The sequence below is a fragment of the Urtica dioica genome, chromosome 4 (genome assembly GCF_054948205.1).
Source record: "Urtica dioica subsp. dioica isolate 48M chromosome 4, U.dioica_male_clone48M_v1_H2, whole genome shotgun sequence".
In the NCBI taxonomy this organism is placed as follows: Eukaryota; Viridiplantae; Streptophyta; class Magnoliopsida; order Rosales; family Urticaceae; genus Urtica; species Urtica dioica.
The window spans coordinates 998694-1020562 of record NC_142759.1 but is presented as its reverse complement, the minus strand read 5'-3'; the positions used below and the strand labels follow the sequence as shown (position 1 = coordinate 1020562).

Below are 21869 nucleotides of genomic sequence, written 5' to 3'. Positions count from 1 at the left end.
ATTCAAAGACAAACAACTAGCAAAAAAAAATGCCTACTAGGAAAACGGAGTAACATTAAAAAAAATGCATGTAACTAAATTTTCAATATATATATAATTTTCAATATATAGCTAGAAACGAACCAACATCAAGTGAAAATGAAAACGCATTTGATTATTACGGTTGTTATATTCGCAAACACATGATGTGCTATCTAAACCCTAAGGCGAGAGAGCTTGGTTCATTAAAGATTATGAGAGTGAATATCAGAAGAGCGTTACCGTCACTCTCTGACGAAGTGAGAGGCCACCGGTGAATCTCCGGCGAGCCTCGATCTTCGTGAAATCTAGGCTCTTTCTCACACGTTCTTCTTTTCGGAAACAAATTTGGGGAATAGACTAATTTTGCCTAAACCAATTCCCGGGACAGGAGGGACTAATCCTGCAAAACAGTTACTTCTTAAAATTATTTAGCGGTTTTTAGCGTTAATGGTCTTTTAGCTTTTATGATTCTGCTGTTTCGGTCCTTAAATATTTATTTAGAGCATTTTGGTCTCTAACATATCGATTTAGTAGCTTTTTTTTAGTCTTTTCGAAAGAAATTCATTTAAAAAAATATAATTCAACACCTGAGCATCTTTAAAACATATAAAAACTAAAATTAAATTTAAAAAGTATAATTTAGATAAAATAATGATCTAAAAAGCTTTAATTGTTAAGTGTTTTTAGGATGGTCATAGTATAAGTTCATTAGTTTATTTTACAAAAGTTATTTTAATTAATAAAATGCTATAAGTAGTTTAAGTGTTAAATTTTTATTTAAAAAATAAAATTTCTTGGACAATAAGAGCGTTGGGGACTAAAATGCTCTAACAAATATACTAGAAACTAGGTAGCACAGTAAAAAAAATTCATTACTATCTACGCCAATAAGCCAAATCTTAGAGACTAAAATGCATCAAACACTCAAGGACCACATAAACGAAGAACGATCAATAAATTGAAAATAGTATGTTGTTTATGGATCAAAAACGCACACGATGTTGCAAGAGGTGACCCGAGATACCATGTGCACTAACGATGTCATTTTTGTCGTTCTATGAAATGGTGGCACCAATATTATGCCACAACCTTTAAAGAGTCTTATGCTACTCATATTCTAGCTTGAGACTGTTTTTCTTTTAGCTATAACTATTTGTTTCATATAACCTTTTTTTTCCCTTCTAGTATTCTCAATGTTGTAACTGTTGATTTCACAACTTCCTCTTAATAAAAAGTTTTCGTGTACCCTCTAACAATTTACCTATGACATAAAAGAAAAACCATAAACTAATTTTGTTGACAACATGGAATGTAGTTAATAGTCAAACCAAACAAAAAAAAAACAGCAAAAGAAGTGATATTGCGATTTAAAACAGAAACTACTGATTTCCAAAAGAGAGATTTCGAGGTCTCTAGACAACACGCCTTGATCCGCCACTGCTACGACGCTCAACATATGTCTGATGACGATTCTAAGTCTATTCTTGAGGGAGTGAGAGAGAGAGAGAGAGAGAAAGAGATAGAGAGAGAGAGAGAGAGAGAAGAAGGTTTGGAATGGGTGACTGTGAGTTTGCTGTGGCTAAGATCGAGCTCTGCTGTGAATCGCCGCTCCAACACGTCCCAATTTTGCTGCTTTTGATCTTTGTGTACCGTCTTCTTCTCAGCCATTGCGAGTATATTCTCTACTAGTATCACTATCTATGAACAGAACGGACCAAAAATTACTGATAATTAATCAAGAGTGTCACGGAGATGAACTCCTATCGGTGTCTGAAAGCGATTAATCACATAAAATCAAGAACAACAAAACTGAATGACAACAGCAAATTCTCAAACAAATAAACTGAGAGAGGCTTCATCGGCCATATGCAAAGAAGCTAGACCGCATTTACGACAGCAAAAAAAATTAGTGATACTAAGTGGACTTCTCCGGATGAACAAGGGTTGATGACTTTTTATTTTATTTTATTATCAATGAAAGTGGATTATGATAGATTTACCAAGGCAATAGAAAAAATAAGAGTCAAAGCAAACTGATAATTAGAAAGATACCAGATAGGCTAGGCAAGGCTCGGCTCGGCTAAAAAAATGCCAGAGACTCGGAAAACAGCTCGGATTTTCTCGGGAATTGGGGAAGGAAGAAAAGGGCTGAACTAAAAATTGCAGTAAGGAAGAAGAAGCTTGGCTTTTAACGTACAAGACTGATTAAAACTGAGGGATTATTGTTTCGAAAAAAAAAACAAGGGATTATTTACACCAATCTCGCACAGTAAAGCCAAGTCTCTTCTTCCTTAGTGCAATTTTTAATTCAGTGTTACAAAATGCCTGGAAGCCTTAGACAACCAAAAGTATGCTAAATTTTGTGATTGATATTTTTGAGAAAGTTTAGATGATGAATGTGATCAGCTTGGGGATTTGTTTTTTTTAAGAAACAAAACCCTCTATCTATACCGAGGCAAAAAAGGCTTTTTGAGGACCCAACGCTAAAACGAGACAGAAGAGAACCTCAGAGCACCATACAAAGAGGCAATCTGTTACCTTGATAAAATACTCACAAGCAGAAAATAAAATAACCACATTGCAATACAGTGGCTAATTCTATTGATGAAACTACTTCCAAACCACAGAAAATAAAAAGTATTGAATCTTATGGAAAAAGAAGGCCTTCGATGTCTTCAATCGAATACTCGTCATTTCTTCTACATACATCATCTCATAATATAAACAGGGACCTTAATTTACTATAAGTTGAAAGTGTGGCAATTGATCCATTGTTACAAAATAAACCTTAAGACTACTTGCAATCCATCGCTGCATGTTCAGCACTGTTCTCCTGCAAGTAATTTCAACAATCATAAATTGGATTGAGCTTACAGAACAAGGGAAACTGATTGCAAATTGATTTCAATGAGTCACTCTTATCATACCCAATATTTATTAATCTCGTTTCAATCGATGTTCTCAAACTTCGGAAGCTAAGTGAAGATGAAAGAGGATGGTTTACTGGGCCCCCATCATGACTCACCTGGAGAGAAATCAAAGTTTTCAAACAACATTTTAAATTAAGAAGTAACAAAAACATATTAGAAAATCTAGCTATGGTCTATGATCATCAACTAAGATTACATGAAACAAATCGTATACTCTTCTACAAAGCCAAAAAGCTAATGCAAGTGTTATATCTGTATGATTATACTAAATACGAATTTTTTTGGAAGAAAGGAAAAAATTAAATTACCAGAAAGTTGTTTCACTCGGTCACGGCTGTTTGAATCCAGACACCATCTTTTTGTATCGACTATCAAACAGAATGTTGGTGACATGCGAAATCTTGTGCCATTGCTTCCCAACCTCTTTCTGGCTCCGCTCCTTCTCATGAACTCTCTGGTAGTGTTTCAAGGCTTCTAAAATCTACAATGCTCAATATGCGTAGACATGGCATGATTTTTGTTGTCTTTGTGCGACATCCTTCCCACACTCTCCACTGCAAATTGCGGTACAAACGAAGCTCTTCCAATTTCGGAAAATGAAATGATCTCTCGATCGGCTTCAGTGATTCCGAGGAATTCTTCACCCACCCTACACATCTTGGAGAAGCTCCCCAGTGCAAGATATTGCAGTGAAGGCAATTTGCCAAGCGGAGGTAAAGTACCTTTCAATTCACGAATCCATCTAATTTAAGAAAGGTGGGATACGCGGTGAGACTCGTGTACGTCTATATGTCCAAATAATGTTGAGCAAGCTGATTTATTATGTTAAGTTCAACAGAACTACGATCACATCAAGGAAAACCAAAGGCGACAACTTTGTATGTGAATTTACCAATTCTTTTTCAGATGTTGTGCCATCATATTTTTCAAGTGTTCATGCATGAGCAAGAACAATTTGTATCTGTGGTCCGATTCACATATTGCGACAATGATTAATAAAGGAACAAAAGAGAACAATTCAAAAAACCAAGATAGAGCAAAACCAAAAAACAAGTTTGTCGAACTCACTTGTGAAACCCCTTGGGAAAAATACAACGCCCCGTTGTTCTTGTTTGTTTCATGGACATGTGATTTTTGGAGCGCTTGGAGCGAATATGCAGAGCCCTGAGACGAGAACCAGTGGAGACACTCCGTCCCTGAGCGTAATTATCGAGTAGGACCTGATTGTCGATCTTAAGCTTCTCGACCCTTGCCTGCATTTCTGCCCCGCGTCCCCGTTTCGAAATATTTGGTCCAAAAAGTTATCGACTTTAGTCTCTTTCCCATCGGAGCTCTACACCAAAACCAACCATATATCAACCAAAAATCTCAAGAGATAAAAGAAAAAGATCAAGCTTCAGTCTTTACAAGAGGGAGAGAGAGAGAGAGAGCGCGAGAGAGAGAGAGAGGCTAACAACAAATTCTCAAACACATAGCGTGCATTCAAAAATTAAAGAAACTGAGATAAACTTCATCGGTAGCTAGACCGAATTTACAACAACATAAATTAGTCTATACTTAGTGGACTTCTCTAGATGAACAAGGGTTGTTTTTATTTTTATATAAATATCAATGAAATTAGTGGATTATGAATTTATGATAAAGTTACCAAAACAAAACAAAGGTAACGTAAAAAATAATAGTAAAAACAAAAAGATTAGAAAAATACCAGATAGTCAAGGCAAGGCTCAGCTCGGCTCATAAATGGCAGAGACTCGGAAGACAGCTCGGATTTTCTCAAGAATTGGGGAAGGAAGAAGAAGCTTGGCTTTAACGTTTGCAATCCATCGCTGCATGTCCAGTACTGTTCTCCTGCAAGTTTTTTCAATAATCAAGCATTGGATATAGCTTATAGAACAAGGGGAACTGATTGCACGTTGATTTAAATGAGCACTCTTCTCATACCCATTTTTCATTAATCTTGTTCCAATCGATGTTCTCGAACTTGAGAAGTTAAATTGAAAGCCCCATAAGCGATGGTCACCTGGAAATCAAATATTAGAAAATCCAGCTATGGTCTATTATCATGATCATCAACTAAGGTTACATAAATCAAATCGAATACACTTGTTCAAAACAAAAACATAATTGCGAGAATCACAAGAGAAGAAAAATTCTGATTTTAGATCTTGAAATCTTTAGAGGAAAAAAGTTAATGCAAGGGTTTGATCTGTATAATAATACTAGACATGATTTTTTTGGAGGAAGAAAAGACAAAATGAAATTACCAGAAAGTTGTCTCACTCGGTCTCGTCTGTTTGAATCCAGACACCATCTTTCTGCACGTGTGTGCCATTGAAGAGGATGTTGGGGACATGCAAAATCTTGTGCCATTCCTTCCCGACCTCTTTCTGGCCCTGCCTTTCCAAGGTAAGGGAATAATTGATAAGCAGCTCTTGCAGTGGCGTCATTTTCAGAAACTCTGGTAGTGTTTCAAGGCTTGGACAATCGATAATGAACATGTGCTCCTTGGAGCACTTGGAGCAAATATGCAGAGCCCTGAGACGAGAACCAGTGGAGACACTCCGTCCCTGAGCGTAATTATCGAGTAGGACCTGATTGTCGATCTTAAGCTTCTCGACCCTTGCCTGTATTTCTGCCCCGCGTCCCCGTTTCGAAATATTTGGTCCAAAAAGTTATCGACTTTAGTCTCTTTCCCATCGGAGCTCTACACGAAAACCAACCATATATCAACCAAAAATCTCCAGATTCAAACTTTAGTCATATAAGAAGAAGATCAAGCTTCAGTCTTTACAGGAGAGAGAGAGAGAGAGAGACCTTTTCTGAGGGAAGAAGGTTTGGAATGGGTGTGCGTGAGTTTGTTGTGGCTAAGATTGAGCTCTGCTTATTTCACAGCAGCGAATCGCCGCCGCTCCGACTTCTTCTCGGCCATCGCGAGAATCACAAGAGAAGAAAAATTCTGATTTTAGATCTTGAAATCTTTAGAGGAAAAAAGTTAATGCAAGGGGTTTGATCTGTATAATAATACTAGACATGATTTTTTTGGAGGAAGAAAAGACAAAATGAAATTACCAGAAAGTTGTCTCACTCGGTCTCGTCTGTTTGAATCCAAACACCATCTTTCCGCACGTGATTGAGATCGAAGATGATGTTGGGGACATGCGAAATCTTGTGCCATTCCTTCCCGACCTCTTTCTGGCACTGCCTTTCCAAGGTGGGGGAATCATAGATAAACACCTCTTGCAGTGGCGTCATTTTCAGAAACTCTGGTAGTGTTTCAAGGCTTCCACAACCTTCAATCCTCAAGGTGCGTAGACATGGCATGATTTTTGTTGTCGTCTTTGTGCAACATCCTTCCCACACTCTCCACTGCGTATGAACATCGAAAGTAAGCTCTTCCAATTTCGGAAATGAAATGACCTCTCGATCGGCTTCAGTGATTCCGAGGAATTCTTCACCCACCCTACACATCTTGGGAAATTTACGTAGTATTAGTTCCTTAAGTGAAGGCAATTTCCCAAGCGGAGGTAAAGTCTCGCAATTCTTGAATTCTAGCAAGTTAAGACGGGTGAGATTGGAAAGAGACATCATCCAAGCGGGCGACGCAGTGAGACCCAAGTAATCCTCAATATACAGATCTTTCAAATTGGGATGTGGATGAATGGAACTCAGGATTTCGGTGTGGTTGTGATTGTTGCTATCTGAAGATTTGAAGATCAACTCCAAGTCAAGCACATGCGAGAGGTTCAGCTTCGCGACATCATCCATTGTCGACCCTGTGTTTCCACACCCTGTGATGCTTAGAATCCCTCGAAACTGAAGGTGTTTCATTGTGTTTAAATCTCCAATGTGTAGATAGGATCCCCTCTCCTTGGGCACCACTATCATGTCTAGACTTTGCAAACCACTTAATTTTCCTAGCCCTTTCGGAAGCCCCTCTAACTCCGAACACTCCCGTATGTAGAGATGTTTTAGGCTGACTAGTTTTGAGATGCACTCTGGTAGTGCTTTTAATCTAGAGCAATGATTGAGTTTCAAGGTCTCCAGATTACAGAGGTCGAATAGTTTCTTCGGCAATTCTTCCAACCAATAGTTGATAGATAAGTCTAGATATCTCAAGTGTTTCAATAGACCAATATCCTCTGATAATTGTTCCAGCCCGCATTGCTCCAAACTCAAAGTCCGAAGACATGTAAGTTGAGAAAACACTAACTTCTCTTCTTCGTGGTTTGCGACTCTGCCCCCTCTTCTTGGTAGGGGGAAAAGCGTGCGCAATTTGTTCGCATTTCCTAATGAATTAGGAAGACACCCTTTGAGAGTCAAGTGACGAGTGTTAACTTCTACCACCACCGCCTTCTTCTCCTTTCCGTCAAGTTCCATATAAACGTATTCATCGCCCGTCAAAAAATGGGCAAAATCATGAACTATGTCATGCATTTTGAACATAACTTCCCTATATCCGTTCTCGTTGATTTCTTGAAAAAACGACCGCATAGCCAAAGTCTCGAAACAATCTCGACCTAGTTTCCACGAATCTTCACTTCGGCTGAAGTAACCATGAGACATCCACATCTCGATTAGATCATCTCTGTCTATAACATGGTCTTGAGGAAACACCGAACAAAACAAAAAGCAGCGTTTTTCCAGCGGTGGAAGATCGTAGTAACTTAGCAGAAAAGGAGCATAAACCTCCTTAACTTGAGCATCTTTTGACTCCCACAGTTGACTATTCAAAATGTCTTCCCACTGACTCATCGTCTTTTTAAACCGCACAAGACTTCCAAGAGTTTTAGCAACTAAAGGCAAGCCTTTCGACTTAACAGCGATTTTCCGGCCGATAGGTTCTAGCTGTCGACGCTCCTCGTCTCCCTTCCCAATGAATGCCAATTGGCTGAAAATCGACCAGCAATGATCTTCACTCAGCATTTTTAGACTAATGATCTGGTCTGTGGGCACTCCCATCATCGTCGCAACATCTTGCTTTCTCGTGGTCACTAATATCCGGCTTCCTCTACCCCCATTCCTAAGAGCTTCTCCTAAAATTTCCCATCTCCTACAATCTACAAACCAGACATCGTCTAAGACAATGAGAACTCTTTTCCCCTCTATGGACTCATGAATGCATGTGACAAGGACATTCAGTGAAGAGCTTTGAGCAGAGCTTCCAAGACCAACAATAATCTCTTCACAGACCTTGATCTCATTGTAAGGATCGGAGACACACACCCAAATTAGCTTATCAAAGTGGTTCTTAATCGCCTCATGGTTAAAAGCAAGTTGGGCGAGAGTAGTTTTTCCGAGACCCCCCGGTCCCACAATGGGGATGATATGAAGGGAAGATCTCCCATCATCCTCATCGGTACTGCTCTCGCACAATAACTTGCTCACTAAAAGACTCTTTTCCTCGTCTCGACCATGAACTTTGGTCACGTCGACAAGGGAGATTGTCCCAAGTGGCCGAGGCCTCTCAACAACAGTGTTTATGTTGAGATTGTACCTATTTTTTTCTTCGGAAATCCTAGCCAACTCTCCATTAAGTTGCTTAATTTTGAGAGCACTATCACGGCGCATAACGAGGCGACCGACTTTGGTGCAAGATAAGCAAGAGAAAGAAACCGGGAAACACACCTTCTTGTCTTCTTCTTTCTTGATCTCGTGCTGGAGAACGGCCGTGCTCCAATCGTCCAGAACGTTCTCGATCTCCTCGGAAGCGGTCTTGAGCTTCTTAAGCCATCTTTTCACAGCAGCGTCATTCAGTTGCTTCTGCTCAGCATCCTCAAGAACAGCTTGAATGTCCTCAAGATTGGTCTTCAGGTTTCGGACATCTTCTTCGACTCCGCTCACCAGCTTGATCTCCCCTCCGATTGCATCGATTGCCATGGAACCCAGAGTCTCAATCAGCACCGAAACCACAGCTTCAGCCATCTTCCCACTTTGGAATTTTCTTCACAGCTCAACTCACTCACTCTTATGGTATTGGATGAAGAAGGTAATAACAGGGTTGGACAGAAGAAACTCTTATATCCCTATTATATTTTCAGACTATTCAATACAACTAATGAATGGAAAGGAGAAAAAAAGGGCAATAGCTGTAAAGGAAAATATGCTCATTCTCCCGACATACTTCAATCATTCTCCTCCACAAAAAAATAAAGATGTCTTTATATTAATAATTATAATAAATAAATAATTAAGGGCACAGTGGTCGCTATTCTATTACAATAATGGAAGATGGATTTTTTTACCATTGACTACTACCATATTGGTTGTGATTTCTTAGTGCATCACGTGATACATATATATAATTATGATCTCAATGATGATATTGTGACCGATTGTTTTATAGTCAACTTTTACATGCTTATCTACAATTTAAATTGGGTTATATAGCTAAATGGCCACATAAATTATATCCAATTTGGATTTGGCCACCATTTGGTTAATTTTGTGTAAATGACCACTCCACTTTATTAACACGAATAAAAATACCATTTAACCCTTACCTGTTCCCGCCCAAACGTTAATGAAAAAAAAATACATTTAAATGAATATCGATAATAACTGCCCCGTAATCGAGGACACCATTACTCGGTCATTAATATCACGATTCCCACAACCCCTTTTTTGAAACCCCATTATCGCCAATCCCCGATCTTCATCGACCGCGATCCAGAGATCTTCTCCGTCCTACTCTCCCTCCTCCGCTCAAACCGTCTCCCTCCGCCGCCCTCCGATTCTCAAAGCACGAGCTCGCCAACGAAGCTCTCTCCTACGGCCTTGGTCACGGCCTCCACAGCGCCGCATCTCCTCCGCCGTTCTCCGGCATCGACGCCTCCATCGCCGCCACCTTCCAACCAGCCTCCGACGGCCTCACCACCGCGATATCCGCTTCCGCTGCGGACGGCTCCGTCTGGCTCGCCCACGCCGGCCAGATCTCCAGCTACGATGTTCATCTCCTCCGCTCCGCCACGATCCGGACTCACCTCGACGAGATCTCGGCCCTGGGACGTCTCAGCCGATCGTCGGAGATCGCCGCCCTCGGATCCGACTCCGCCGCGGGGCTACACTTCTACGATCTCTCCGGCAGCCGGAACCTCGGCTCGGTCCAGTGGAGAGACGCCTCCGATCCGAGGATCTACAAGGCGCGAGTCGCCGCCGTCGCAGACTCACCGGACTCAGACTCGGTCTACGTCGCGTTGCTTCATGTTGTCGTTCTTCGTCATGGCTGGCGTGGCTTGCCTCGGGTGTCTGGTCGCTTTGTTTGTTCGGACTAGAAGTTTTTATCGGGTGGTTTTGATCAGAAGATTGAAAGGGAGTTCTTCGTGAAGTCTCTCAGAGAAGTTTTTTTTTTTTTTTCTTTTCTTTTCTTGCGGAGACTAGTCTTGAAGATTTTTTATTTGTTTTAACAGTGACAATAAAGAAGAGAATTTGTAAAGAGCAGGGAATAAGTTGGAACCAAGATTTTTTTTTTTTTAATTCTATGAAGAAACCAGATCGAGCGCACCAGATCAGCGCACAAGATCGCTGCTCTCGCTCCGCTCATCCTCGCGATGTAAATTGTAAACTGATTCTTTAGATGTAAATTGATGTTAATGGACAATAAATATAAAATTTATTTACAAGTTATTTGTATTGTAAATAAGCTGACAAATCAATTAACGTGAAAAATTCCATTTACACGTCCAGAATTTCAGGGAATCAGTACCATTAATGCCGATAAACACACACCAAAACACACGTCTAACATAACTAAAATGCAATAACTTCTTTCCAAAAAAGTTTATTCCGAAAATAAAAATCATTTCGGTCCATTTCAAATTTCAAATTAAAACTGCCTTAATTTAAAAATGAATGCGCAATTAATAAGGGCAATTCAGTAACAAAAAAGCAGTTAATTCCCTGCCACGTAGGCGCAATGGCCATTTACAAAAAATTAACCAAACGTTGGCTAAAACACAATTGCCACTGTTTTTAAGGCTTATCTAGCCAATTTAAATTGTTACTAGTTTGAAAATGCCATTATTTTGTACAATTTATTTTTTTATTTATTAAATATTCTTGGTAGTCTACTTTGTAACAAATTGGCCAATTTTCAGCTCATAGTTAAAAATATTACGTATTATTTTACTCTCTAGCAAATATCAAGTTTTATTATGTAAGCATTTTTATTTTATTAACTTATAGTCGTCTATTTTAGCACAACTTGTTTGAACTTTGAATTAGAAAGGTCTATATAGAAATCCCACTCTAACACCAGATAAAATATATGCAATGAAACACTACTAACAAATATGTACACATATATGCTTTTTCATATACATTGTGTAGTTATTTACAAATTCCTAAGATCTGCATAAGTAGAAATATGGATGTCACAGCACTCGGCGTCCCAAGAGAAGTCCATTCTCATCCCTTGGATTATCTTCTGATCCCACTCTGACGACTTCTTTTCCTTTTAAAACACACAGTCGAATTTATTTAGCTTTACTTCTTATATCACAGTTTATAAAAAGAAAACTCAACATAAAACTGTGAAGAAAGACGTACAATTTCATCAAGAGCTTCGCTAAGCGACATATCTCTGAATGTAGAGCTTATAAACCGAGAGAATTTATTGGTCCCGTTGTCGTGATCGACGAAAGGTCTTCACAAAAACATGAGAGAGAACAATATAGTCAATTACTGTTTTCGGTGTGTGTGTGTGTGTGTGAGCAGGCGCGAGTGAGAGAGAGAGAGAAAGAGAGATAGATACCGGAATATGCTTTTACTGGAGTTAATTACCAGCGGAGCCGCTCCGTATCTCAATGCCTTGAGCTACATTATCAACATAAACAAAAAAAAAATGAAATTGCAAGCTATTCAACGGTTTTAAAAATAAAAATGAATATATATATAGACAAATAAGGTTCCTAGGAAAACATTTACACAAGAGAATCAAGCTTAGTAAACGGGTTTTGCTTCGGGTCTTGGTATAAGTTATAAGAGTCTAATTCAACAAGGTTAATAAAAATCTCTAGGCAAATATTTTTTGCCACAAGACTCAGTATCACATGGTTCTGTTTCTACCTTATAATCACTAATGAGAGAGAGAGAGAGAGAGACTCACCGGAGCTTGAGAAACAGGGTCGTGATATGATTGGCACAAGATAATGTCTGATCCCGCAAAGATCAGATGAGAGAGCGCTTCGTTATGTTGGAGACAAAATTGTACATTATCATCCTGCGTGAATATTTTTTAGTCGAATGGACTTATTGAAGCTTGAAATACAAATCTATATAAACAAACCCCATGAAAAGGTAATGAAAATAAAATGAGGTACATTTTGATGTTTCAATCAAGCTTGCTTTCATTACTAGGGAAAAAAAATAACCTGTCCAGCTTGTACCTGAAGCTCTTCTTGGAAATATTGAAGCCGTCTGTTTGTTTTTGACAAATTCTCATTCCCTATGATGATAAACTGTAAGGGAAAAAACCACAAAATAATTGCTTTTACGTGTCACAACTCATTATACGAAAGCTCGTATCTTTTTATGATCATCAGAAGAACAATCAGGCCAATAATTAATATGCATCTGAAACTAATGTAATGTAAATAAAGTACTTGACAGAAGAAAGAGAAAGATCAACTAGAAAGTTCCCAATCAAGGTTTTTTTTTCTATAAAAAAATGTAACTCTTGATGCAAAAAAAAAAAAAAAAAGATGGGCAGTAGCAAAAGTGAGTTTAATTTTTCTCACAAGTTTGGATATTGATTTAAAATAAAAATTTAAGCTGCGATGCGAATCATTTTTCAACTTGGAAAATATGTGTAACAACCTGGACACCTCTGATGATAGCATTCTGAATTTCAGCCTTGAGATTTTCCAGATCAACATCTGAAACATCGGAGAGAATACATCCGACCTAAGACAGAATCAATAACACACGTCAATGAGTAAAAAAATAAACAATAACTATAAACAAGAATATGCGTGGGGAACTCCAAAGATCGGAGAAAAACCGTGGCCCACACCAAAAAAGAAATTTCAATATTGTAAAAATAACTATCACAAGTCACATATATTATCTAAACGAAGTTCTCAAAAGCTTTATTTATAGCAACAAAAGACGAATTTAGAAGTGTTTCTTCTTTTGATAACAATGCCTAGTCTCCCATCTTATTCAGACTTTATTATATCGCCAAAGATGTAACATGATGTATATGGTTTTCAATTTATCAAATAGTAAAACCGTTCTTATAAAAAAAACAAAGGCTAAACAATAATAATAATAAACTAGAATTCTTACAACTATATTAGAGGTGTTTTCAGATAATCCCGTGTAGTGTTGTAGTGTGATTTTGCAAGAGGCTTTCCCGGTGATGTCATCCGCAGTGTAATTTCCCGGAAGAGTGTTGTCTGTGGAAGGATCCCAAGTAGAGCTCTCAAATCCAAAAGGAGAAATAACAATCTTGTCCCTGAAACATTGGGTATATTTTAATATATACCTATCTATCTTCTGAAGAACAAAAAAAAGGCGTGATTCTGCAATAAAATGACATTTCCACGATTATATAGAAACTAAATATTTTGAGTAAAATATTCCAACAACTATTGGTTTTGTTAACACTTTAATCATTTTTCCTAAAAAGAATCATTTTTTTTTCCTATGAATAGTGTTTGGTCCTCCAACAGCAGTGTACAACACAACTTTACCAATATATCTAAAGATTCTGAGACTAAATTCAAGGATTGGCCTTTAAATTATAAACTTACTTGTTAGCATTCAAAGTAGATTCCAAGCCATGGCTAAGACTCTGAATAATCTTGCTTTTCGAATGCATTGACGACATTACCACCACTTTATTGGAATACACAATTCCACCCTGAAAACTTATAATAATACACGCGGGAAAACTCAAGACATGACACGAAGCTAAAGAACTCTTGGCATGTAATAACGTTAAAAACAATTAAATAAAAACGTGAGAACCATTGTGGAAGGAAAAGAAATTGCTCGTCAATATAGAGATATATGTTTCAATCAACTGTGTTATCAAAGTTCTGCATACTGTGTTCTCTGATACAGTTTTGACCCAAGATAGAAATGGTGCATGAATTGGACTTTTTCTGATGAAACTTGCAGGCCAAACTATATATTTCGGCCTTATAAATAAGAGAGCTAGCAAGGTGACTATAGTCAAAGATTTTATATTAAAAAGATAATAATAACTAAAAAGAAAGCGATTTTTACCTTTAAAAGGTTGACGAGATGAGTTTTATCGCTGTCTTGCAAACGATCGGCTCGGTGAAGACTGCGAGGATCAAGTCCGCATAATGCTATTTTTTCTGGTTTCTCTACACACTATAAGTATGAAAATTGGTCAAAGGGATGCCGAGAGTACATGAAGCGGGACATGAAATGAAACAGCTCTTGCCTGTAGATTTAAGTTCTGGCATGTGAACAATATTTTTGTACCTTCTAGTCCCTGTAATAAAAAAAAATACTAATTAAGGAACGAAGAATCATCGAAAAAAAATTACACTTCTAAAAGGATCATTTGTTGGAATTGAAGATCGCATATGGAACAGAAGTAAAACTGAGAGAGCTTCTCTAATAAAATAGCTTTACGTCAAAATCTGACATAAAAAAAAATAAAAATAAATAGCCTTTACATGAACTTAAATTTCCATATAGGATTATTAACTGAAAGATGATCTAGAGAAATAGTTGCTCATTCTCACTTAGTCTTTATTGGCATTTCCACGTGAACTAGTCAAGTAATTGTATAACCCGATCACATTCACAGACCGTAACTTTTTAACTAAAGAGAGCAACGGATCTAATAAACCTCTTCATGGATTCATCGTCCAATCTATTAATCTACCGCTCTTCACTCTTTTACACATCTAACATTTCAAATGCTCACAAGCTTAATCATAACATTTTTAAAGCTGATATCTAAAGTTACAAGTACTAAAAAACTGATATCCAAGTCGTTAGTTCTTCATTTGTGTTAATTAAGGTAAACCTGCTTTTCAAAGACATCCCAGAAGAGTGGTCCAGCGATAGCGGTCTCCCAATTATGGATGTGTAATACATCGGGCCGTTTTCCGGATTTCAATATGTAATCCAAAGAAGCACGCGAAAAATAGGAAAATCTGAGAATCATAAAAGGTGAATTTAACAAGAAAAAGTTAAAATGTTGGTATGATTGTGATCATCGACGTGAAAAATATCAATAACTTAGGGGAACTAAGAATAAACCCAAAATAGTTTTATTTCTAACCGTTCGAAGTCGTCCGAGTAGCCGTATATCAGCTCACGGTTGAAGAAGGAAGAGTAAAGCCGTGGTTCAATTAAAGTAACTCCGATACCACTAACAACACTGCAAAATTCAAAACAAATAAAAAGAAAGTAGGTGTTTAAAACATAGTTTCTTACAATGTCCCATGAGACGAAAAAAAATGAGCTCTACCAACCCATTCCAAATTCTGTTCTCATGCAATTGGCCATTAAAGTATGAATAAGAATCCGCATCGATTTCGCGCAGCCCTTGAACTGCTTCTAGGTCCAGGCTCTCATACCTATGTCCAGTGCAAAGTCATTGGGAATAAATTTTTTTTAAAAATCTATCAAAAATAGAATAAAATAATCCTAGATCATGTATCCGGCCAAATTTGGATATCTACTGCACCAAAGACACTTAAAGAACAAGATTAAAAAATAAAAATAAAAAAGTATGTTGATTACTTGGGTAATATAACCTCCACGAGATGACCCTTTCTCTGCAAGGCTCGCGATAATCCCGTCACATATGATCCCAAACATCCAACAGAAACCAATGGTTCCATTTCAGTGCATATGTGGACAACATGGAATGCATTTCTGGGTCGAGAATTAACAATAAAAATTATTAATAGAACCGGGGAAGGAAAGCATGAAAAGAGATATTTTAGCGTACGATTCATCAAGGCAATAATATTAGTTCATTAATGTATAAAATTCCATCCATGAAATATGATACTTTCTAAAATCATTTGATGCCAAAGAGAATCTTTCATGATCAAAAGAATGTGACACTCCGGGTCCGAAATCCAATTAAACATCTAGAAAAAAAAAAAAAATGTGTGTACCTTTTGCTTCTGTCCAAGAACCGACGGAGTGCTTCTAGAAACTCGACATCGTTCCCTTCACGAACGCCGGAAAAAACATCGTGTAGACCAACTCTACAATCCATGACCAGCCTCCTCAAATCGGACGATTCGGAGGTGCCAATCATTCCCGTCAAAACTAGCGAGTCTATTCGAAGCAGTAATTCCCAACACAGCGTCTGACTTTCTACATAGACTCAACTCAATTCAGCCAAACAACATTGCCCAAGTGTAGAAAAAAATTGTATATCATTTGATCAAACCGATACATAAATGAAGAGACTCATCAGACACCACAAAAATCAAAATTCCCCGAAAAGTTACCTTATAGAACAGTCACATAAACCGATACATTTAGCTTTATACATATCTCAAAACCGACCTTATAATTTTTTGTAAATTATAGAACAGTCACAGAATTAATAAACTAAGCTCTATTCAACAAAAACGAGGGCCGTGCAAAAGTTACCTTCCCCGAAACGAGCTAGCTTTTTCTCGGCCTCAAGCCGGCTTACAGTTTCCCGAAGCGAGTGGTTCTCTTCACTGACTCTGTTGAGCTCATCCACGGCCTTTACGCGTTGTTTGTTCAAGTACATAATGTCTAATCATCAACACCAAATAAACCACTGTTAATCAACACACACACACACAAACAAAAAAAAAAATCGAGTACTCAAATTCTGGATCCATTTGCATAGGGACTTACTCTGCTGAGCTTCTTTGAAGTATTGCCAAATCTCGGCCTGTTTATTATCCCCGCCATTCATGGACTTTAAAAAGCGAGAATTGAAAACGGTAAAAAATGGGTATTAGAGGGGAATTAAGTAAGCAAGATATAGCGATTCTGTACCTGAGAAATGTCTGCGTTTCCATGACCTTGACCTTCCAACCTGAAAGAGCACGAGAAGCGAGACGGAGATCGGGAGCGATGAAAAAGCTTGATCGTGGATTTGAGAGAGGAATGAGGACTCCATTGAATTGCATTTGCAGAGGAAATCAAGGCCTTCATAACTTCAATTCAATTCGATTCCTTCTTTCTCGCCTTCGCAAATTAAATTACTCGTGTGAACTTCAAGTTCATTGTTACTTTTTTTTTTTTTTTTTTTTTTATTCATTTTTTGGAGTTTAAATTTATATTTATACCAAAAGTAATGATATAGAAATCACTAGATCCCAAACTTCTTTCAGGTTCAATTATTTTTGCTGAAACTAAAAGTATTATTATTTTATATACATACACATCCCGGCATATGTCATTATGAATATCAATAGTAAATAATCTCCCAAAAAAAAGGTAATGAATAATGACATAAAACTTAACGTCCATTCCACTTCAACTCTGGTTTGTGATGCTCGTTATTAACACTTGCTTGTTATCCTTAACTTTTTTACTTTTAAGAAATTATAATTTTATTAATCTCACGTGCATAATAGATATAATGCATTGCATGGATGGACTTGTTTATTTATCTAAATTTTTTTTCTCAAACAAATTTTATTTTTATCTCTTTTTCTTGCCTTGTCCAATCTCGTGGAGCTACTTTGTTACTTCACAATATGTTTTAGCCCAAACGTTGAACTTGAAGAGCATTAAGAAAGATTTCATTCTCTTTTAAAAAAATATTAAAATACACCTCATATTTCACATTATATTTGCAAGAGGTTGGTAAACCATGAATTTCCAACTAACAAAAACAACAAATTTGGTGGGCTTTATGTGACAAAGAGCAACGACCACTTATAACTTACCAGTCAAAAATAATAAGGACCCAAAAAAACAAAACAAATCTGAGATATAAAATCCTAATAAATGTGTCAAAACTAAGATTAGAGTCTTCTTCTAATGTCTCCTCTGTTTTTTCATCTTGGCCAAGCGTTCCCTTTTCTCTTCTTCTTGAATCAGACGAAGTTGCTCCTCGTCCTCTGCTCTTCCGGCTCTCTCACTGCATTCACACACCACTTCATCATCCAATTCATTTCAATACCACCAACTTTTGCAACAACAAAAAAAGTAGGGTTTTTTTTTATAAAAGCTAAATTAAGTCCATAAACTATTAAAGTGGTTATTTTGATCCTAAGCTAATTTTATTTCGGCAAAATTCTAGTATTTTTAGTGGAAAGAAGGGAAGCCGTGGTCAGTTTTGTATCGTAATATCGAAATCAATAGTTCAAGGATTATTTTTAGAATAAAATTAGATAAGGGGACCAAAATGCCCACTCGCATAATGGTTCAGAGGCTAATTATCCTAAAAAGTCGAGAAAACAATGGAATTTTAGGATTTAGAAAGAAAGGAATTACCTTCTCTTTTCCTCTCTCATGATGTCGTGAAAGTTGGCCTCCATGTCACTAAGATCGTCATCGCGGTCGGCAAACTTATTGGGGTTGTACCTGAAAAGTTTTCCAAATCATTATTCACATCTCGAGATCTATCTTAACAATAAACGACCGACCACAGTAGTGAAGAACTCGAAGTTTTACCGGAACATCTGTCTGATCATACTAATGGCATTTTCGCCATCGTCTTCCCCGTCAGAGTACCGTCGCTTCGGCTTTTTCTTTGGCCGCTCAACGGGAGATCCAGATCTATGTCGTGACAGATTTTGCTTCAATGGAGGCCTGTTTGCCTGCTGATTTCGTGACATTATCATTATGAAAAAATCGGAGACAAGAGAAAGCAATAAATAAAAAATCGAAAAAAAATTACAACTTTACAAAACTTATTCTACAAATATCTATCAAAAAAACAAACAAAATTCATCCTGTGCATTATGGATTGTCTACAGTTTGAATTGGTTTCTCAAAATCTACAGCTATTTTCCTTAATGTTTTTTTTTCTGTTTTTACTGTAACTTTAATTTAGCATTTTTTTACCGTTTGATGTCTCATTTAAAAAAAAAGGGGAATTGTTTACAGTTTGATTTTTTTTTTTTTTTAACTTGTAGCTGTGGAGATTTTTAGAAGTTGATATTCGTCAAACTAGCATTAAACAAAAAATCAGTTTATGAGGAATTTCCCATAAAAAAAAAAAAAAAATACCTGAGGAGGTCTCGAAAGTCCACCACCTTGTGGTTTAGGGATCATTTTGGGCTTATTCGATCCCTGATATTCCCTGCGCTGCTCCAAATGCTGTCTCGAGGCCGAAGGTGGTGGTTGCCGCGAGTTCAAAGAATGTTGCGACTTTGACTTTGATTGCGACTGTGAAGAAGGGCGAGACTGAGAAGCAAGTTTCGGTCTTGAAGGAGGCTGCGATTTCGAAGCTGGTGGTGGTTGAGGCCTCTTATTGGGGACGGAGCTCCTTGAAACCGACGACGAAGAAGAAGCCTTTGAGGGAAGACCTCCATTGGGCCTGAGAGGCCGACCAGGCCCCGTTCCGTTGCTACTGTGAGGCCGTCTTGAGTCTGACTGCCTTGAATCGGGCCTACTCGTTGAAGGCAATCTTCTATGATTATTGAGCCCTGGTTTTGGGTTCGCGTGTCCGTTTGAAGAACTGGGTCTCCTTTCTCCGTTAAAACCGTTGGCATGCCTTGCGCCGTTTACAGGGCCGCCTTGTTTACTCTTCGTCGCCGGGGCCGAAGCAGGTCTTGAATCTTCAACATCACCAAAAAACCTGTATAAGTTTTCATTCTATAAAAATAGAATGTCTCGAGATACATAAGCGGAAAAAGACGGGACGAAGAGTAATATACCGGAACCTGAAGCGGACATATTCCGCTGAGGAGCCGGATTTGGAGTGGGGGCTGGAAGCTCGGCTTCGTCCGACAACAGAAACGAGTAATCTCTAGTCTGCTTAAGCTTTTGTACTTTATTTCTAACCTGCGTGCGACAAACATTCATTTGGAGTTAAATCGCTGCAAAAAGAGACATATATAGAGGAAAAATATCAACACGTATGGTTTAAGTACCTCATTTACAACTCTTCCTCTGTTGTTGTGTACAGTGGGTTTTGATCCTGAGGCGGTGGATGAAGCGGTACTCTTTTTGTTCTGCAAATACGTATCAGGTTAGCAGAGAAAACGGTAGAAATGTAACTTGATTACAAATAAAAATATAAGAAGAAAATCCTTTCCACGCAGTCAAGTTCCTATGTGCAGTTTATTTTCCAGAACCGGAGCAATTATCTGCTTTGACCCATATAAAAAAATATTAAAAATAAAAACGAAGCCTTTATTTTTTTGCTCGGCTGCTTCTGAAGCTTGTTTCAATGTCAAGTGTGTCTCTCAAGATTCAGAATTTTCATCAGACATGTGAGGTAAATAATGCATACATACCGGGTGTGGGGAGGGATTTGATACTTTCGGATTCAAATGCTGAGTTTCCAAAAAAGACTTGCTTTCTTGAATTACTCTCTGAGAAATAACCGGCTGAGAAGGGCCGAAAAATGATCCGCAGCTGCAAAACAAAATGTAAAGCATAATCATAAAACAGATATTAAAAAAAATTATGAGATAATCACGAGTACAAAAAACAAAAAGCTTCCTTTGAAGTCACTTACGTATCATTAGGAAGCTTTCGCTTTCTATCACTGGAATTGTTTCTGAGGCTCGATCCACCTTCCTTGATGTTCTTCTTTCTGATTTGTTCCTTCAAACGTTGCCTCAGCTCGAGATATTCCAACGCTTCCTTTGTTGGCTTTGGGTCTTCTTCTTCCTCTTCCTCTTCGTATCCTTCTCCGTCCTCTTCCTCGTATTCATCTTCGTCTTCGTAATCGTCATACCCTTCTTCCATTTCTTGTTGCAGTTCCTGAAAAATATCCATATGAAACCCAGTTGAGATTTACATAAAAAAAAAAAAGAAGAAAAAAAAAAGCACAAAAAATATTAAGAACACCATAACTAACCTCTCTATCGTATCCCCGCATCGCTTATCGAACAAAAAAATTTGGTTTTCTGCTACAAGCCCCAAAAAAAAATCATAAATCATATGCGAACGAAAATCTTGAAATTGAAACCCTAACCTCTATTCCCATAAAAGAAATCAAAATAATTTTTATCTTTCAAAACAACATCCAAAACCTATGAAAGCTGTGATTCAAAAGAACAGACCTTTAATCAAATGATTGGAAATAGCCTGAAGCTGTCGAAACGAGCTCTATGAACGCGATTCCACCTTACGGTCGTACCAGGAGGAGGTGAATCTCAAATCGGCGATTCTTTTCACCGATTTCTGAAACCAACAAATTACGAACTTGATAAACGATTCCGAATCCAAAAACCCTAATCGATCGGGAAAACATAAAATTGACGATAAAACCGATCAAATCGAGCGATAAATAGCTCGTTTGAAAAGAAAAAAATCACTTTCAATGAAAAAAATGACGAATCTGACTCAAAATCGAAGGAAATACCTTGAAATAGGGCTCGGATCGTCGAAAATCCTCAAAATACAGCGATTTGACCGTCGGATCGCGGGGAATCGACTCGAATCGCAGATCTGGGCGATATCGAAAACGAGAGCAAGGAATAGCAAAGTAGGGCTTCAGAGGATGAAGGAAAGGATAGATTAGCGGTGATATAGAGGACGGAAACCGAAGGACCCAGAAATAAAGGTGAGGGACTCTATCGTGCGCGGGTTGTACACTGCGCACCCCCATTTTGGTTTTTTTAATTTTGGATTCTAATTTTGTTTCCTTTTATCTTTTGTATTATCTTTTCTTTTTTCTTTTCATTTTTTTTTTTTTGTTTCCCCTTATTTCTCGTCGTTTCGCTCTCGGTCGTTTTAAACGCGGAATTGAGCGTCTCTCCGATTGCGCGTCTTTGAAACGTAAATAGATATTTTTGGAATATG

The 21869-nt window shown here is 37.9% G+C and overlaps 3 protein-coding genes across 13 annotated transcripts in view; all 3 read right to left on the bottom strand.

Moving 5' to 3' along the window:
- The window catches only part of LOC149399033 (putative disease resistance protein RGA4), a 40818-nt gene extending 31790 nt beyond the window's left edge, over window positions 1-9028 (bottom strand). Inside the window, exons 1-8 of one of the 7 annotated variants that reach the window (XM_089610993.1) lie at window positions 8580-9028; window positions 5219-5658; window positions 4896-4974; window positions 4660-4802; window positions 4020-4284; window positions 3260-3693; window positions 2949-3046; window positions 2582-2854 (exon numbers count right to left, since the gene is read on the bottom strand). In XM_089610993.1, the coding sequence (XP_089467119.1) occupies window positions 5404-5658; window positions 8580-8876 (552 nt within the window). In that variant the 5' untranslated portion in view covers window positions 8877-9028 and the 3' untranslated portion in view covers window positions 2582-2854; window positions 2949-3046; window positions 3260-3693; ... (2 more) ...; window positions 4896-4974; window positions 5219-5403. The other 6 variants (XM_089610994.1, XM_089610998.1, XM_089610995.1 and 3 more) reach the window with 6 other exon arrangements.
- Window positions 9029-11185: 2157 nt separating this feature from the next.
- Window positions 11186-17212, bottom strand: LOC149399032 (putative starch synthase 4, chloroplastic/amyloplastic). Of its 2 annotated transcripts, none has more exons than XM_089610977.1 (18): window positions 16935-17212; window positions 16791-16854; window positions 16554-16685; window positions 16067-16271; window positions 15684-15818; window positions 15413-15517; window positions 15220-15318; window positions 14962-15091; window positions 14368-14418; window positions 14184-14294; window positions 13706-13815; window positions 13239-13407; window positions 12768-12854; window positions 12323-12409; window positions 12058-12171; window positions 11704-11765; window positions 11499-11595; window positions 11186-11403 (listed from the first exon to the last, which is right to left on the bottom strand). In XM_089610977.1, the coding sequence occupies exons 1-18, from the start codon at window positions 17091-17093 to the stop codon at window positions 11284-11286; spliced, it is 2037 nt and encodes a 678-aa protein (XP_089467103.1). In that variant the 5' UTR covers window positions 17094-17212; the 3' UTR covers window positions 11186-11283. The 2 variants fall into 2 exon arrangements, with proteins under 2 accessions (XP_089467103.1, XP_089467104.1); XM_089610978.1 differs by having other exon boundaries at window positions 11187-11403; window positions 12338-12409; window positions 16935-17210.
- Window positions 17213-17710: 498 nt separating this feature from the next.
- On the bottom strand, window positions 17711-21854 carry LOC149399031 (uncharacterized). Of its 4 annotated transcripts, none has more exons than XM_089610982.1 (11): window positions 21430-21845; window positions 21128-21248; window positions 20923-20974; window positions 20578-20825; window positions 20354-20474; window positions 19988-20068; window positions 19772-19898; window positions 19122-19672; window positions 18564-18712; window positions 18384-18473; window positions 17711-18027 (listed from the first exon to the last, which is right to left on the bottom strand). In XM_089610982.1, exons 3-11 carry the CDS (start codon window positions 20941-20943, stop codon window positions 17925-17927), a joined length of 1491 nt encoding a protein of 496 aa, XP_089467108.1. In that variant the 5' UTR covers window positions 20944-20974; window positions 21128-21248; window positions 21430-21845; the 3' UTR covers window positions 17711-17924. The 4 variants fall into 4 exon arrangements, with proteins under 4 accessions (XP_089467108.1, XP_089467107.1, XP_089467109.1 ...); XM_089610981.1 differs by having other exon boundaries at window positions 20923-20971; window positions 21430-21844; XM_089610983.1 differs by having other exon boundaries at window positions 18564-18709; window positions 20923-20971; window positions 21430-21839.
- Between the last annotated feature and the right edge of the window lie 15 nt (window positions 21855-21869).